At 33.1% G+C, this 17,691-nt stretch overlaps 7 protein-coding genes across 7 annotated transcripts in view; 3 read left to right on the top strand and 4 right to left on the bottom strand.

Annotated features, from left to right (window-relative positions):
- The window catches only part of HELRODRAFT_162988 (hypothetical protein), a gene marked incomplete at both ends in the record, with an annotated part of 1,730 nt that extends 982 nt beyond the window's left edge, over positions 1 to 748 (top strand). The window contains 3 exons of the mRNA XM_009025029.1: positions 289 to 415; positions 494 to 651; positions 710 to 748. Of these exons, the coding sequence (XP_009023277.1) occupies positions 289 to 415; positions 494 to 651; positions 710 to 748 (324 nt within the window). The remainder of the gene's footprint in view (positions 1 to 288; positions 416 to 493; positions 652 to 709) is intronic.
- A 3,038-nt stretch (positions 749 to 3,786) lies between these two features.
- On the top strand, positions 3,787 to 4,367 carry HELRODRAFT_162989 (hypothetical protein; the record flags this gene model as incomplete). Its single annotated transcript, XM_009025030.1, has 3 exons — positions 3,787 to 3,856; positions 3,962 to 4,047; positions 4,158 to 4,367. 3 exons carry the CDS (start codon positions 3,787 to 3,789, stop codon positions 4,365 to 4,367), a joined length of 366 nt encoding a protein of 121 aa, XP_009023278.1.
- Positions 4,368 to 4,592: 225 nt separating this feature from the next.
- Positions 4,593 to 5,349, top strand: HELRODRAFT_162990 (hypothetical protein; the record flags this gene model as incomplete). Its single annotated transcript, XM_009025031.1, has 2 exons — positions 4,593 to 4,929; positions 4,979 to 5,349. 2 exons carry the CDS (start codon positions 4,593 to 4,595, stop codon positions 5,347 to 5,349), a joined length of 708 nt encoding a protein of 235 aa, XP_009023279.1.
- Positions 5,350 to 5,974: 625 nt separating this feature from the next.
- Positions 5,975 to 7,731, bottom strand: HELRODRAFT_162991 (hypothetical protein; the record flags this gene model as incomplete). The annotated part of the gene is made up of 2 exons (XM_009025032.1): positions 5,975 to 6,208; positions 7,591 to 7,731. The coding sequence occupies 2 exons, from the start codon at positions 7,729 to 7,731 to the stop codon at positions 5,975 to 5,977; spliced, it is 375 nt and encodes a 124-aa protein (XP_009023280.1).
- A 495-nt stretch (positions 7,732 to 8,226) lies between these two features.
- Positions 8,227 to 9,370, bottom strand: HELRODRAFT_162992 (hypothetical protein; the record flags this gene model as incomplete). The annotated part of the gene is made up of 2 exons (XM_009025033.1): positions 8,227 to 8,266; positions 8,856 to 9,370. The coding sequence occupies 2 exons, from the start codon at positions 9,368 to 9,370 to the stop codon at positions 8,227 to 8,229; spliced, it is 555 nt and encodes a 184-aa protein (XP_009023281.1).
- Positions 9,371 to 10,342: 972 nt separating this feature from the next.
- HELRODRAFT_162993 (hypothetical protein) lies at positions 10,343 to 10,889 on the bottom strand (the record flags this gene model as incomplete). The annotated part of the gene is made up of 2 exons (XM_009025034.1): positions 10,343 to 10,536; positions 10,679 to 10,889. 2 exons carry the CDS (start codon positions 10,887 to 10,889, stop codon positions 10,343 to 10,345), a joined length of 405 nt encoding a protein of 134 aa, XP_009023282.1.
- A 4,610-nt stretch (positions 10,890 to 15,499) lies between these two features.
- Positions 15,500 to 17,202, bottom strand: HELRODRAFT_162994 (hypothetical protein; the record flags this gene model as incomplete). The annotated part of the gene is made up of 2 exons (XM_009025035.1): positions 15,500 to 15,989; positions 16,301 to 17,202. 2 exons carry the CDS (start codon positions 17,200 to 17,202, stop codon positions 15,500 to 15,502), a joined length of 1,392 nt encoding a protein of 463 aa, XP_009023283.1.
- Between the last annotated feature and the right edge of the window lie 489 nt (positions 17,203 to 17,691).

The raw sequence follows: 17,691 nt of genomic DNA on the forward strand, positions 1-17,691 counted from the left end.
GAGTTGAGGTAGCTTCCATTTTAACTTCTTCGGAAGAATCCACTCAGCCAGTCGAGCCAGTCACGATGGGCCCTTCTCAGCTGGTCGAACCACATAAACAACAACAAGCCTCATCGATGATGAGTCCTCCCTCCGATGTCAATTCTGCGACATCAATAAATCACGACAATGGCTGTTAACAATACTTATTCCACAATCAATTCTATCCAACAACATCCTCAACCATCAAACAACGACGAAGATGATCAACACTTTAACGCATACAACACCCACATCGACCCCACAAAGAACCTCCTAGATTCATTCACCAGACAGTCATCCTACTACACCACAAGAGATCTACTCAACATTCTAGAAGCCAAGTACATCAACAATCATGATCACCCTCTACCTCTACTTCACATAAACAGCAGAAGTGTTTTAAATAAAATTTCTGACATTTTAATTTTAAATAAATTTTTATCTTATTTTTTTCCCATTATTATTATTTCAGAGACATGGCTGAATGACGAAACCGCTAAACTAGTTCGTATGAATGATTACAATTTTGTTTTTAAAAATAGGTCTGGCAGAATAGGTGGTGGAGTCGGAATCTTCATCAGATCAGGCATTGAATTTTCTATGATAAACAATTTGCTTCTGGACGACACCGTTATTGACCTTCTTGGTGTCAATTTAAAATTAAACAACACACACGTAAATATTTTAGCAGTATATAGACCCCCCAACACTGACCCTAATATCTTAATCCAAAAGCTCGAACTTATTTTACCCAAACTCAAGCCACACATAAAGAGCTATTTAATTGGCGACTTTAACCTTGACCTCAATAAACTCAACAGTGACTACGTCGTTGCTGACTTCTCTAACCTACTATCATCATACAACTTCTTACCTCTTATAACCTCTTCTACTCGCATCTCAACTTCTTCTTGCTCACTCATCGACAATATCTTTACTAACAATCTAACTTCTCACTTATCTGGAATAATTCTGTCTGACATATCTGACCATTTCCCTATATTCGCCATCGCTTCCAAATCAGAAATCTCAAACCATGCCCCTATAAAGCACTTCAGAAACCTAACTGAAGAATCTATAAACAACATCAACAATTTCTTATCGAACTACAACTGGAATTCTTTGACTTCTCTAAAAATGTCAACGACTGCTGCTCTGTTTTGAATACTATCTTAACTCACTCTCTAGACACTTTTGCCCCCCTCCGACCTGTCAAAAACAAAAAATGCTGGATCAATGACAACATTCTAAGTCTTGCAAAAAAGAAAAACAAACTATACATCATAAGCCTTAAATATCCAACCACCCGCAACATTGCCACCTTCAATTAAAGCATTTGACCAATTTTTTTATAAAAAAAAACTCATTTGACAATTGATTTGAAACCTTTTAATTTAGAATTTTTACTGTTTTTTACACCATGCACAGTGTTTGTATCTATTTTAAATTTAGAATTATTTTTATTATTTTGTTGTCTTGTTTTTTTTAATATTTTAAAATTATACGTTCTGTTATGATGCATGGTGCAGAGACGTGGCCGATGACAACTAAACTCGAACAGCAGCTTCACCGAACTGACATGAAAATGATTTGTTGGATGCAGCATGTTGACCTAAGGGACCATTTCTATATCCTGAACCGATTGAAACTATGCACGTTGAAGGATGCATGTCGTCGTCATCGCCTACGATGGTTTGGCCACGTGAAGCTAAGCGAAAACGATACAATAATTTTTGTTACTGAGCACCAGGTGCCTGGCACCCGCCAAAGAGGTTGCCCGAGAAAGTCCTGGACGCAGACCGCATAGGAGGACTTGAAGGCACTTATTCTCAAGGAGACAGACGCAATGAATAGATCGGCTTGGAGGCAGAAACTGATGAATGGAATAAAGTCCGACCCATAACGGATGGAGACTATAAACGCGGATTGATTGTCTTGTTTTTTTTCTACAATCAATAGTTGTAAATAGTATCTCAGTATTAGCATCAGATTCTTTCATTTCAACATTTATTTGAAGTACTGCCTGAGGTGGACGGTGGACTAGGTAATGATCTTCCTACATCTGACTATAGTCCTTTATTGAAAAGATTGGTGTTAATTGGGCTCACTAGAAATACTTTGGCTAGTTTTTTTTGTTGTTGAGTATTTTTATTCAAATGCATACGTTCAAATCATGTACAATTTTTTTATTTATGCGTTCAAAAGCCAGACATTTGAGCATTGTTTGCATTACATGTGCCTAGATTTGCTAGTGTGGTGGCAAAACTATTTATTTTAGTTTCCATTTGTTGCAATTTTGCAAGAACCAAATTAAAATTAAATTGCAACACTATTGTGTTAGTTGGAACTTTATTACTATCAACGCTGACGTAACACGGAATTTTTTTGTTAAATCTTTATCTACCGAAAAATTAGATATTGGAAATTTTTGTTAAATTTAGCTATTTTCTTTTTTCCTTGTACTCTGCTTAGAAATTTTAGGACAGTCAGGTAATCGTACCTCAGGGTTTTATCCTTGGCACTCTTCTTATCCCTAACCCTACTTCTGAACTACCTCGTATTATTAATAATTTTTTTTTCACTAGTCAACTATATGCTGATGATTCTTATATTTATACTTCTTTTCTTTTATCTAATCTCAATAGTTTTTTTCATAATCTATTTCTCTGTCTTTCTTCAATTATCGCTTGGTCTGACAGATTAATAAATCTAAACACTCTATTACTATTCCTCCTATTACCTTACCTGATTCTGAAACTATTGATGTTTCTTACAAGTTTTGTAGTCTAGGCTTCATCTTTGATTCTAGTATGTCTCTTTCTTCTCAGATTAATAGTGTTGATAAAAGTTTTCACTTATCTTTACGTAGAATAAAAAAACTTTTGCCTTTTTTTGGTGATCCTTCTTGTTACTTCGTTAGTCTTATCTAAGATTGATTATTGTAACTGGCTCTACTATTGTCTTCTTGATTCTACACTCTATCCTCTAAGTAAAGCTTTTAACTCTGCTGCTCGTCTAGTTGCTCGTGCCCCTTTCTTTTCTCATATATCTTCATATCTTGTTCTCTTGCACTGGCTACCTATAAAATATAGAATAATTTTTAAAGTTTGCACATTTATGTATAAGTCTCAATCTAAATTATTTCCTAAGTACTTATCAGATGTATTATTTGAACCTAAACGCCCCGGTTTACTATCGTTCTTAACTTTGTTTTAACTCATATTAAACACTCTTTTGCTTAATTTGCATTTGTTTTTTCTGGCATTCTGGCCCTTTTAACTGGAACTCTCTACCTCCTTCTTTGACTACTTTTCCATCACTTACAAAGTTCAGAGCCGATCTCAAGACCAATCTGTTTGGAAAATTCATTGAGGGGTGCTGCTGAACATCGCGAAAATAGCGCTTAATACACTGATTGAATGATTAATTGATTGATTAATTTGATCGTGCAGCTTCAACATCCGCTGTAATTTGTTGTCTAGCTGCGGTAATGTCTTCAATAGATGAGTAAAACTTAATTATATTAAACTGAAAATCTTCATTTTTTAATTTTTTAAATTATTGAATACAAAATAAAGTAATTCATTTTGCACATAAGCAAAATCTGCAGCCATTGTACAAAAAGAAACACGCACACAGGTTCCAGAACATGTTTCTTAGGGTTATAAGTCGACGCCAGACAGGTTTGATGGCACCGGGTGTCTCAAGACTTTTCTTAAGAAGTTTGAAATATGTACTAGGTATTACCAATGGAGTTTAGACAACATGGAAGCGTATTTGTCTTGTTCGCTAACAGGTGAAGCTGCAGAAGTTCTTTGGGACTTAGCAGAACTGGGTTATTGAGAATTAGTAGCAAAACTAGAAAATTGTTATAGAACTCGTGTTCACGAGTCTTTTGAGCGTGAATTATCACAAACAGTAAAAAAATTAATGTCGTTAGCTTACCCGGGTAAACAGTCAAAGTTGGCGATACATTTAACAAGAGATTTTTTATCTGCTCTCAATGACGCTGATTTAGAATTAAAAGTTAGAGAGAGGGAACCAAGAAATATTGATGGTGCGTTAAGAATTGCATAACGTCTTGAAGTTACAAAAAATTTATTTAATTCATCCTACAGGTTTATCCCACAGGTTAGGAACATGCAGGATACAACGGAAGACGGGATGAAAGCAGTGGAACGGAACGGCAAATGAACTCGCTTTGTCAATCGCTTGACCTTCTTCGAGATCATAGAGTACAGCCAACTGTTTTTCATGTCAGAGGTGAAAAAGTTTGTTTTGACTGTGGAAAACTAGGACACTTCGTCTCCCAATGCCCTCAGAGAAGTACGCCAAAAAGGTTTTAACCAAACAATCAAAAGGTTCAAAATAACTGTTACAGGTGCGGAAAATCAGGCCATTTCAAAAGGGAATGCCCAGAAGAGAAAGAAAAGTCAAATAAACAATCGGAACACGTGAACAAATTTAATGGGACTGACGACCGAACCTTATATTTTCCGATCTCGGTAAATGGCAAAAAAAGATTGAATTTGTTGGATAGCGGAAGCAGCGTTTCCATCATCCCGTCCTCAATGGTTGACGTAACAAGGGTCATACCTACCAAAAGATCGTTAAAAGCTGCTAACAACACAGAGATTTCAATGAAGGGAGAAATGGAACTTTGGATAAAAATTGATGGATTTTCTAAACTTGCTTCTGTCCTTATATCAGACCACGTGTCAAAAATTATCTTGGGTTTAGATTGGCTGGCAAACAATAAAGTCTCATGGAAGTTTTACGAAGTACGGATTATTGTGGGTAGCAAAAATAGAATACCGAAGTTAGTCACTAAGGATCGTCAAATGGACGATTGTGCCAAATTTACTCCAGTGTGGAAGTGCAAAAATTCCGGCACGAGCGGAATTAGATGTACCGATACAATTGGTTGTAAGTCAGCCATCTAAATTGACATTGACAGATTGCGTATGTTCGAAAGCAAGGCAAGTGAATTCGGGCGTATATGTTGCTAGGACGCTGCTTTCGATGAAATACGATGGTCAATGCATAAGGGTATTAAACTTAAATTACGAACCCAGTTTGTTTAAACAGGGAACGCGGTTGTCCGATCTTTTAGGGGCCACGGTGAAAAATAAGTTAGATCAACGACCTCAACAGGAGAATCCAGCTAACGTCAAAACTATAATTAACGAATTTACTAGAGATGCCCCGAAGAATGAAGACAGTGGATCAAAGAAGATAGTGAGTTGCCCATCGAGACAACAGGCATCGCTGTACCGACGAGAAGAAGGGAAAGAAAGAGATCGTCCAGATGGGGCCCGGAGAAACTAATGGCAATTAACATCTCCAACTTCAACAAAGATTTTTGACAGCAAACGTCGGGACGACGTTTGATGGAGTAGGGTATTTTGTGAAGTTTTTTGGCACGCGTCTATGAATGAATGTTTCATATACGTGTGTTGGTTTGTTTGGCGCGTTTGTTGTATGGAGTGGTCTGGTATGCATGCTGGTAAAACTTTGTATAAACTGGTTTTGTATGCATGCTGGCGGAATGTTATGTGAATGGGTTTTATGTAAATAGTACCTATAGCGTGAGTATAGTGAGCATATTTGAAAGTGAATGGTTGCTTATGTGAATTAATATATATGTATTTTGGACAATTGTTTTAGGATCGGAAGTTTCAGAGTTTTTGAGTTTTTCGAGTTAGTTTTTGAGTTAGTTTTTGGTAAAGTGTTCGTGTAGTTTTTGGTGGTAGTTCGGTTCCTGGCGTGTTAGGTTTTGGTCATTTTGGTAATTGGTGATATTGTTCCGCGGGTTTATTTTCTAAATTTAGTTACTGTGTTTTTTGGCTGTTTTAATTTACTTTAGTTTATTATTTAGTTTGGAACATTTGGAAAACATTTATTTTGCAGAGTAAGTTTATTTTCTTTCTTGTTTGTAATAAATTTATTTCAGTTAACTTTTGTTTGTCTTGTTCGTCATATAAAACATGTATGAAAAAGACTTGTCAGCGGTTAGTAAGACCGGATTGACCGACTGGCAAGCAGGGCGCGAAAGCACTTCCGCCTGGCCCGTATTTTCTGACCCGGAAATAAACATTTGTGAGGAGGCGAGTCCTGGCGAAAGCGAGACTTCCCAGGCTGGAGGCGGCGTATGCTGGTATTCAAACAGAGAAAAGATTCCGCCGCGCTGCAAAAATTCACACACATGGATATATATAAATCCTCAAAAGAGTTAGCAATTGTAGATTTGTATAGATCTCTATTAAATGGTTTTTAATCCAAAGTGTTCATGTTAGGGATTTTCATTGATTTTTCATGAATGATATTATTTTCGTGTCCGATCGTTGTACTACGGTACTATTTGCAGATGACACCAACATATTTTTGTCTGGTAAGGATCCAGAAATGCTGTTCGAAAAAATGAATACAGAGCTTGTAAAATTTAATAATTATTTTATATTGAATGTAAAAAACTCATGCTATGTCATTTTCGGACCCAAAATTAAGACTAACAATAACATACTAGAAAATTTAACAATAAGAATGGGTAATACTGCGCTACCTCGCGTTCACTCCATAAAATTCTATGGAATTATTATACCAAGGGATTTAAATTGGACTCAGCATGTAAATATAGTCATCAGTAAATTATACAACGTTATTGGCATTAGATTAACACCAAACACTATGATAATGATCTATTATGCGTTTATTTTTCCATATTTCATTTATGGCAACGTTTTCTGGAGATATACATTTAAATATTTAACTAATAAATTAAAAGTACTACAAAAATATTTTTTACGTGATCACACAGAACTCATCTTTTATAAATATAAATTACTTAACATTGAACAAATCAACGAATATGTTACTTTTATTTTTATGTATGAAGTGACGAAAACTACAAATTCTTAAACACTTTCACATATATATCTTCATCAACTAGACAAAACGATAGGATCGTAATAAAGGATCGAAATTTGTCCATACGCGGCATTAATTTATGGAATACCATTGTCAGTGACCAAGTTCCAATGTCTATTAATAACATCAAATGTTTTGTAAAAAAAAGAGTCCAATTAACATAGCTAGTCTGCAATGATTTAATTTATAAATCTTGTTCACCTAATATCTGTTTTTATTATTACTATTATGCTAGATTTGAAATTGATTGATTCATTTTTTTCGTTGATTTCGTTAGGCTTAGTTTTTTTAGTTTGCTTTAGATGCTTTTTATAACGCAAAGGCATATACATTTCATTTTGTTATGTGTTAAAATAAAACATCTTAAACAGTTCATACACTATATAAGCACGCACCCATTTAAGTAATTTTAGCAAATTTTGACATCAAGAAATAACCGTACATCGAAAAATTAACCATGTTGTTTTGCACTGCTAATTGAATCATCATTCGTATAAATGTAACTCGAACAGTTGGTGAAAAAGATTTATTGTAATCAATATCTTGTACCTGAAAATAACCTTTTGCTACATATCGAGCCTTATATTGATCATCGCCGTCCGGTTGAAGCTTGAGTGAATATATCCAACGACCTCTAATTACTTTTTGGCCTTCTGGTAATTGGCATAGTTCAAAAGTGTCGTTGTCTAATAACAAGTTTATTTCTTCCAATATAGCCTGTTTCCAGTATCGAGAATTGGAGGAAGTTACGGCTTCATTATATGTTTTCGGCACGTCGTACATTTTGTAGCAATAATGAACAGTAGTATTTGCTGAATTATCCTCTAGAATGTAGTTATTTAGATGTTTCGGTTTTTTTCATGTTTCTCATTGGATATCTGCGAACAATCGATTCCAAACCTGATTTACTTTGGGTTATAGTTGAAATATCTGCATTATTGTTCTCATCTTTCTCTTTCACAAGATTCAAATTTACAGTTGTGAGTTTGTTTTGTGTCACAGTCTCAGCTTCAGCGACATCACTTTTTTTTATCAATATAATTAAAGTCTTCAAAATCATGACTAACATCATATTCATTTTCCTTTGCATTTATGTTGTTTGTGAAACGCACACATCTTGACTTCTTCACAGCTTCAGAGTTTCTGAAATACACGAGATAGGCAGGACTTTCGTGATCATATTCCACAAATATTCCTTTTTCACTCCTCGAATCAAGTTTACTTTTATTTTGTACAAAAGTATAACACGTTGAACCGAAGACATACATGCGAGACAGGTCAGGTTTTCTGCCGGTCATACTTTAGTAAGGTGATTTTCCTGTTCGTGAACAAAAACATCTATTGCGTGTGTATGCCGCCACGCGCACTGCATTTGTCCACAATTCATTTGGAAGTTCTGATTCTATCAATAAACATCTTGCCAAGTCAAACAAAGATCTCCGACTTCGTTCAACTGTTCCATTTTCATGAGGTGAATTGGTGCAAATTTCTCGTTTTTGATGCAATTTTTCAGTATTAATGATCTGAAATCTAGTATATACACCAGAGAAATCATTAACAAACGATATAGCATATCTAAAACCGTTTCATGTTGGGGGTGTGACAGGACCACTTAAATCATAATGAACAAGTTCCAGTGGTTTTGTGGCACGCCTCTCACTAAGCCTGTTAAAGGACTGTGTCATTTTTCCAAGAATGCAGACGTCACATTGAACTTCTGACTTGTCGGTTATTTTTATTCCTTCTACTACAGATTTTAGTTTAATGATGTCCCTGAAGTTGCAGTCACCTAGGATTTTGTGCCATTTGTACAGATTATATTTAACATTGGTTCTGTCGGCAACACCTTTTAGATAATACAAATTTCTGCATTTACAAAAGTTAAAGACAGTATTAATTAAACAAACGAGTTGTGCATAATAGGGGTTGAAATTAACTGTAGCTCCTTTTTCTGTTGCTGCTTAAACCAAAAAAATATCTTGAGGTATCTCAATGTATTCTCCAGATAGACATCTCTAGTTTTTCCGTCTGAACTGTGTATTGCAACCTTTGCTGTACCTCTACCTTTCACTATCCCAGTTGATCCAGAGCCATCTTCTAGCTCAATACAGCGACTGGTGGATTTAAAATTTGTTCCTTGGTGTACAAACTTTGATTTGTCAGTAACAATATGGGTTGTTAAACCGCAATCTACAAGTCGATTATTACATCCAATGCTTTGACTTTCTGAGGCTTTGAAAAATAAATATGATTGTTTTTCTTCTTGTTGGTTGTCTAAAACTGATTTTGCACTATTTTTGTTCTTTCTACATTGATGTGTGTTATGAGATTTATTTTTGCATATCTCAGACCATTTCTTCTGAATAGCCTTTATTTGATTTTTGCTCTTTGCAAGTTTTACATTCAAATGACTTGTATCCATGTTGATAACATGTGAAACACTGTATGGGTTTTGTGTAGTTCATCATTACAGTATCCTCACTACTACAAGTACAGTTCTGCTTCCTCAAACCTACGAAGCGCAACCTTGAATTCTGCAAATGATTGTTCTCTATTTTTCTGTGTTGTAACTAGGGATGCACCGAAGTTCGGCCCCGGCTGAAATCTTGCTTTTTTTCAAATCCGCGGTGGCCGGATTTAAGCGTCTATCAACATTTAAAAATGTCATAAATAGAAAAAAGTTTTTATTGAATTCAATTAATTTTATGTCAATAAGTTAAAGGCTAAACATACATGATACATAATAACAACATCACTAATTGTGAGGTGAGCTGGACAATTTTCTTTATGCTGCTATAACATGGGTTATGCATAAATTATAAGCTGATTTTTGTGTAAAAGAACTTGTGCACGTGTATATACTATATAATTGTATATTACGGATCATACTTCTACATAATATATATATATATATATATATATATATATATATATATATATATTGATACATATGCGCATAATTTAAGAACATGGTATGTTAAAGGTTAGGCTAGGCATACATGACACATAATAACAACCTCACTAATTGTGAGGTGAGCTGGACAATTTTCTTTGTGCTATAACATGGGTTTTGCATAAATTATAAGCCGATCTTTGTGTAAAAGAATTTGTGCACGTGCATACATGACACATAATAACAACATCACTAATTGTGAGGTGAGCTGGACAATTTTCTTTATGCTATAATATGAGTTATGCATAAATTATAAGCTGATCTTTGTGTACAGAATTTGGCGTATCACACAACTTATTCATATATTTGAATTAATTAACTATTTGCTTGGTGTTATTTTTTAATGTTCAACATGTAGATAACCGTAAATTTGAGTATTTTTTCTAACGTATGTAAAATGGTAACTAAAATCCGGCCTCGGCTCCGGCCGGTTTTTGAATTTTAAATCCGGCCAAGTGAAAAACCTAAATCCGGTGCATCCCTAGTTGTAACTGTACAGAATGTTTTGAATTCTTGTGGCAAACCTTTCAGAATCATGGCGATGTGAAGACTGTCATTTATTACCTCACCAGCTGTCTTTAATGACGAAGCTATGGTCCCAGCTGGTAACATGTAATGGTAATCTGTCACAATTTCTGTTTCACGTTTTGAAAGAATCGTTTATTCGTTGTACAGAGATATAATTTTGGGTTTTGACTTACCTAAATAATGTTTTTTGTAAAATTTCCTGAGCCTTTTTGCCGTTATTCATGGCGTCTCTGATAACTAACGACAAACTTCTGTCGTCGAGGCATTGAATTAACTCCGCAAAAATTTCAGCATTTTGTTCCTCTTCAGGATCATCTGTACTCATGAAAACATCATGCAATTTTTGTAGCCGCATGGAACCCATGAATTTTACCTCCCATAATTTGTATTTCCTTTCGTCTCCATTGAACACCCGTCGTGACCTAGGCCCATAACCTGTTGAAAACATTGAGGTTGCCATGGTATATTCTGATAACTGGAGCGAGATATAATATACACACTAACAAACAATTGAGTTTAATAATGTTTATTTATTAACGAAATACGAAATACTTTAATAATGCAAATGGCGACATATATAAAACTAGATTCACTAATAAACAACGCAGACAGATCCAGAACGAGTATCTAATTGCCACAGACACAATATAAGTTTACATAATATTCAACAGACTTTTTTCAAAATTTTTAGTTGGTCAACATTTTCTAATTTTTGTTTACTGTTACTGTATATTATTCACAAAATTTTAATGTTTTCTTTTTTCACGGTCTACAACGATATTATTAGTAATCAAAATAGTAAACAGTAGCACAATTTTGGAGCCAACTGCCTAAATGCTGTTAATTTGGAAACAAGAATAAATTTCATTTAAATTAATATTAAAAATATCAAACGTAAAAATACTTTGAATATAAAAGAAATTTGAAAAAAACAGCATAAATATTTTTTGATATTGTATATGAATATTGTATATTATATATAAATATTGCTTAAAATTTGTCAAATATGTCACATTGATATATAAATTTATATATTAGTTTGATTTATTTTATTCATTATACATAGTTATAATATTTTGATTCATTGTTCAAAAATAAAAACTGGTTTCTTGATCATTATATCAACAATGCAAAACTTTGAAAAAGCATTCAGCTTGCATTTTTTAGCACTGTAGATGTACACATCGCGTTTTATCACGCATGTTTTAAAGAGAGCGTGTATACAACATCGTTAGGCTGCGTGTACGCTGCTACAGTTATTTTTCTCATCATTTTTTTCGTACTGAAAGAATCGCGAATATGCTTTTTCTGTAAATTATAGATTAATAAATTTAGATGTAATTGCAAACAAAACAATTTTTAAATGATTTGTTTACAATTTGTTTTATTATTTTGCGTTATTGATGTCAACCTGAAATGTTGGGTGACCTGTTGGAATATACAACCTTTCAGCTTTGAAATCAATAACATTGAGATTGGGGGTTAGTAATTTTTTCCTTTCAAGACAAGTTTCATTAAAAATATTCCATTGTTATCAATTTTACATAATTGTGTTTTTCAATCTGAATTAAAATTAATATGGTTTTTTAAATTTTATAATTAAAATTTGGTTAAAATAGTTGAACTTCAATGAACATGCTGGAATTTAATAACTAATGACTTTTTTATTTATAATACAGATTATGGCAATAAAACATGTTTATTATTTTACTTATTTTATAAGATTTGTTTTAATAAAATTTTATATTATACCATCCCTTACCGTCTTTGTGTGCATGTATATTAAACAAGGGCTTTCCTAACGTAGTACAGAGCAAAAAATGTTGAACTCCTAATGGGCGTTATAATTATTATCTATCACAATATCGGTAATTAATTTTTTTTGTAACAATTTAATCATCGGTAGTACATTATTTTCCGTTAATTTCACTGTGCTCTGATAAATGCCCAAATACTAATTTCCGGACTGCTTTTTAATATATTTATAAACTCCAGTTAATTTTTCAATGTATTATTATTTTGTGATGTTGAAATTTTTTAACAGCAATAAAGGGGCACGCATGGTTATATAGTTTTGTTATATTTTGATGCGTCTGGCGCCTCTGACGCAATGCCTTGGGCGCTGCACAAATGATATTCTGTTATTTCTTTCAGTTTGTTCATTTTTCTTTGTTGATTCCCGGAACGATCTGTTCAAGTTTGTACAATATATGCATGCATATATTATGACTATAGGCATTCTAAAAAGTATCTTAAAAAGTTATAAGGGGTCATTAGTATATTTCAAGAGTGTATAAGCTTGTGCAAAAGTATTTTACGTTTAGAAAAATTTTTTATGATTGCTAGGTGCTGCAATTCATGTATAAAAATTTATTAAGTAATACTTCAAATTACTGCGTTGTATTTAAGTTAAATAGATACAGATATTTTTAAAAACATAAATTTTGTAATATAGTGTATAATAATAACACGCTGTTACGACATGCCAAGTTTACTTGTTAAAATTCTTAAAAAATATAACGTGAAATACACAGTTGTGTAATTTGCGATAAAACTGGAACAATGAAACATCTTAAACGTTTTAATTCAACAAATACTGATATTTATCAAAACAACTTCAAACTTTTTTTAGTTTTAAATTAATTATTCATTTTTATGCATTATAAAATGCATTATAATTTTTTTGTTCTCAATGAGTATTGGCATATTTTCTGTTCCATTCAACTATCTGAATCCATCATATGTACGTTATATATATAAATATACATACATATATATATATATATATATATATATATATATATATATATACATACATACATATTATTATTATTATTATTATTATCAGGACATTTATACAGCGCCAATTAAATTATTATCTCAAAGGCGCCATCATAAATAATGCAATAAACTCATGAATGACCGCATCTATAAAATTTATAAATAAATTCAATAAATCATAAACATAAATTGTTTGTTACAACAAAAACAGGTAAGTTTTCAATAATTTCTTAAACATAATTAAATTTAATTCCTGATTTCTTAAATAAAAAGGAAGGCTATTCCACACAGCTGGTCCACAAACGGAAAAATTTCTTGTTCCAATCTTCAAACGGGTAGGAGGAACCATCATGTAATTCAATTCATCACACCGAAGTCGAATTGTTCGTGTAGAAACCACTCGTGGCAAACATTTGTCAACGAGGTATTTTGGTGCGCATCCATTCAAACATCTGAACATGATCATAGATATTTTAAAAATCACCCTTTTTTCTATCGTCAACCAGTGCAGTTCTTTAAATATAGAAGTTACATGATCAAACTTTGCTCCACCAACCACGACTTTTGCTGCACGATTATGAATAGACTGAATCATAGCAATTGACTTCTCCGGCAATCCATAATACAAACTATTACAGTAATCGAGTCTCGAGTGAATGAATGCATGAACCAAACATTCAGCCGTTTTTTTATCTATTGATCTTCTTATCAAATTCAATTTTTGTAATTGAACAGTACATACTCTGGATAAAAATTTTATATGTTCAACCATTGTCAATCTAGAATCTAATATCCTACCTAGACTTGTTGCTGTGGAACAAAATTGTATATTCAAATCGTCAATCAAAACAGAATCTATACTCATCTTAAAAAGCTGCTGCCATGTACCAACTTGCAACAGTTGAGTCTTGCTCCGATTTAGCCTCAATCGATTTGTTGCCATCCAGTCATTAATATCCGATAAACACTGGACAAAGTTATCAACTATAGATTGGAATCTTTCTGGGGGTCCATTTACTGTTATCTGAATATCGTCTGCAAAAGCGTGACCCATAAATCCATGAAAATCCAGTATATTAAAAATCTCAGCCGTATATAACAAAAATAATATTGGTCCTAACGCCGAGCCCTGTGGCACACCAGTGGAAACCAAATGAATTGCCGATAAATCATCCATAAATAACACCTGTTGCGTTCGTTGTAACAAATAAGACCGAAACCATAATTCCACTGTACCTGATAAACCAAAACAGATCGCCAGTCGTCTTAAGAGGATATCGTGATCAACGCAGTCAAAAGCTGCGCTCATATCTAAAAATACCAGCAGGGAGGAATTTCCAACATCGATGTTTTCCAACAAAACCGATAAAACCTGCAACAAAGCCGTTTCCGTTGAATGATGTTGTCTATATCCTGACTGAAACACAGGCAATAAATTGTTCCGGCGTATGTGCGTCAACAGCTCTTTGGCAACAATTCTCTCAATCACCTTTGAAATAAACGAAAGATTGGACACTGGTCTATAGTTGTTTAAATTATTAATGTCCATGCCTGGTCTTTTTAACAGCGGTGTAACAATCGCAAGTTTAAGTCTGTTTGGAAAGTTGCCTTGTTTGAAACAAAGGTTAATAAAACTGGTTAAAAACCTAGTAAACAAATTTATATGTTTCTGAAAAATGTGCGTAGGCAAAATATCCAACGAACATGATTTTGATGGAGAACTTAGAACTATTCTTTTAACATCATCTTCAGTGCATACTGGAAAAGTAGAGAACACATTTTCAACTTTGAACTCTGACTGATTGAAGTTTGGATAATCTGCAGTCTTCGTCAATTCTCGAACTTTATCTATTTTATTATTGAAAAACGTTAAAAATTTTTGAGCTGTATGGTCAGTGGCATCTTTTAAACTGCTACTACCAATTTCCTTACACAGCAATTTATTAATAATACTCCAAATTTTTTTTGCATTATTTTGATTATCCTTAACGAGCTCCTTCCAATATAGATTTTTCTTTTGAGTGTATATGAAACTTTTTGCTTTCATGGCCATTACCCAGTTTTTTTTTATCTTCTTCCTTCAACGTTTTTCTATATCGTTTTTCCATTTTTCTACAATAAGCCTTCGACCGTCTACATTCTGAATCAAACCAAGGTGCCATCGGATCATCTCTAACCTCAACCATACGATAAGGTGCAACTATTTCAGTGATTTTCGTCATTTCGCTTTCAAATAAATTCCATAAATCATCAGTATTTCCACCCTGGCATAATCTATTTAAAGGAGAATCAAGAACCAAAGAAATAAAACGATCGTGATTCATGTTTTTCCAAGATCGAACCATCCTTTTTTTTCATTCTTATAACTTGATCAATTGATAAACATGCCTGAACCAAACCATGATCAGAAAAAACTCCCGGAGGCAGAACTCGAATATCGAAAACTGGAAAAGACAAAGAAGTGATAATCAGGTCTAACACACCTCCTAATTCATGCGTTGGTTCATTTATTCTATTAACAAGATTAAAATTACCAAAAATCTCACATAATGACGCACTGTGAGGATCCATGTGTTTCTCTACATGCACATTAAAATCACCAGCTAAGACAACATTGTTACTAAGCAAGGATATTATCTCTAAAACAGCAACAAGCTCCTGAAAGAATAGAGATGAAATTAAAGCCGATCCTGGTCTATAAACAGCCAATAAAACAATATGAGTTCCATTTATTTTTAATTTAATGGCTAATGCCTCAAAAGTCTTTAACACAGGTAATCTGATGAGTTTAAAATTAAAACATTTTTTAAAATAAATTATTAGTCCACCATGAAATGGATCATGAGGTCTGACAAAATCCACAAAATTATAACCTGGTGGCATTGCCCGCCTAACAGCAATTTCATTACTGGACCCATGCCATGTTTCAGTCAAAACTAAGATATCCAAACCATCGCAAATTACCTCATACATTTTATCATTTTTCGACAACATTGACCTAATATTCAAAAGCCCTAGTCCTATTTTAACATTGTTAAGCATTTTACAACCATTGTTTTTCTTAGGACTTTTACCTTTACCTTTTATGACTTTTTGAAACTCACGATCCGCCACTTTCCCACAGGTCCTTTGATCCTGTATAAAAAACCTCCCGTACATGCAGCTTCTCTTGTCTTTGCATTAGCAATCAAACTCTTCAATTCACTCCTCTGTTCAGCAGTCAGATCATTGGCAATCCATACCTTACTAAGTTCTTCAGACATTTGCTTAAGTTTGTATGAACTCTTCATCACCAACTCTTTAGCTGAAATGTTATCCATCACTATCAAAATTGGCCTATTTGTTGATTCAACCCTTTTACCCAGTCTTATTATTCTTTTCATATCAGAATCTTTGATATCACTCGACAGTTTCTTGATTATTTCCTTGACTCGATCTCTGTCATTATCTCCTTCAGTTACATTAAACATCATAATGTTTTTTTCTCTCTCTTTTATTTCCTGTGCCTCATCTAATGTTTTTTGTACTGTTTTTACTTCAACATTAATGCTTTGCATACCTTTTTTAACCTCCTGGCCAACGACACTTACCCATGTTTTTTGCAATTCACTTTTAAAATGATCAATTTCAACACTTAACTTGGAACCTGGTTCATCAAGCTTTTCTAATTTTGAATCATTATCTTTAATCATACTTTTGATCATGTCCAGTTCATGTTTTAACGAAATATTCGCAGCATTAATTTGATCCACCTTCAACTTGATTTCATTGTTATTATCATTTACTGTCTTTGTCAATAATCTAATGTTGGATACCGTCTTCAAACAAATATCACAGTACCATTTGAAATTCAACAAAGTACGTGTTACCTCAACAACCTCATCATTTACTCCAACACATTTTGCATGAAAAATATTTTCACATTGAAAACATTGCACACATTGCACAACGTCTTTAGTAACTTTTACGCACTTTGTACATTTACTCGCCATTGTAAAATTCCAGATAACAAATAGCTATACAAAACAACCTTTGGAATCGTACGAACTCACAACAGAAAATAACAAACGTATATATTACCAATACAGTTTAAACCATTTAATTAATTTTTCAAATATTTAATTAATTTTAATATTAATCCTAATAAAATCAATGTTAACAAAAATATATTAATACTTTCCCTAATTTTAACTATGAATTAATACCAAAATTAACAATAAAACATCGAACAAATCACCAAAATAAGAGAAAAATATAGAGAAATTCAAATGCGGCCAAACCGTTCAAAATTTTTTCAATGTATGTTTTCTGTTCCATTCAACTATCTGAATCCATCATATGTACGTTATATATATAAATATATAAATATATATATATATACATACATACATACATATATATATATATATATATATATATATATATATATATATATATATATATATATATATATATATATATATATATATATATATATGTAG

Source organism: Helobdella robusta (genome assembly GCF_000326865.2).
Source record: "Helobdella robusta unplaced genomic scaffold HELROscaffold_4, whole genome shotgun sequence".
NCBI lineage: Eukaryota > Metazoa > Annelida > Clitellata > Rhynchobdellida > Glossiphoniidae > Helobdella > Helobdella robusta.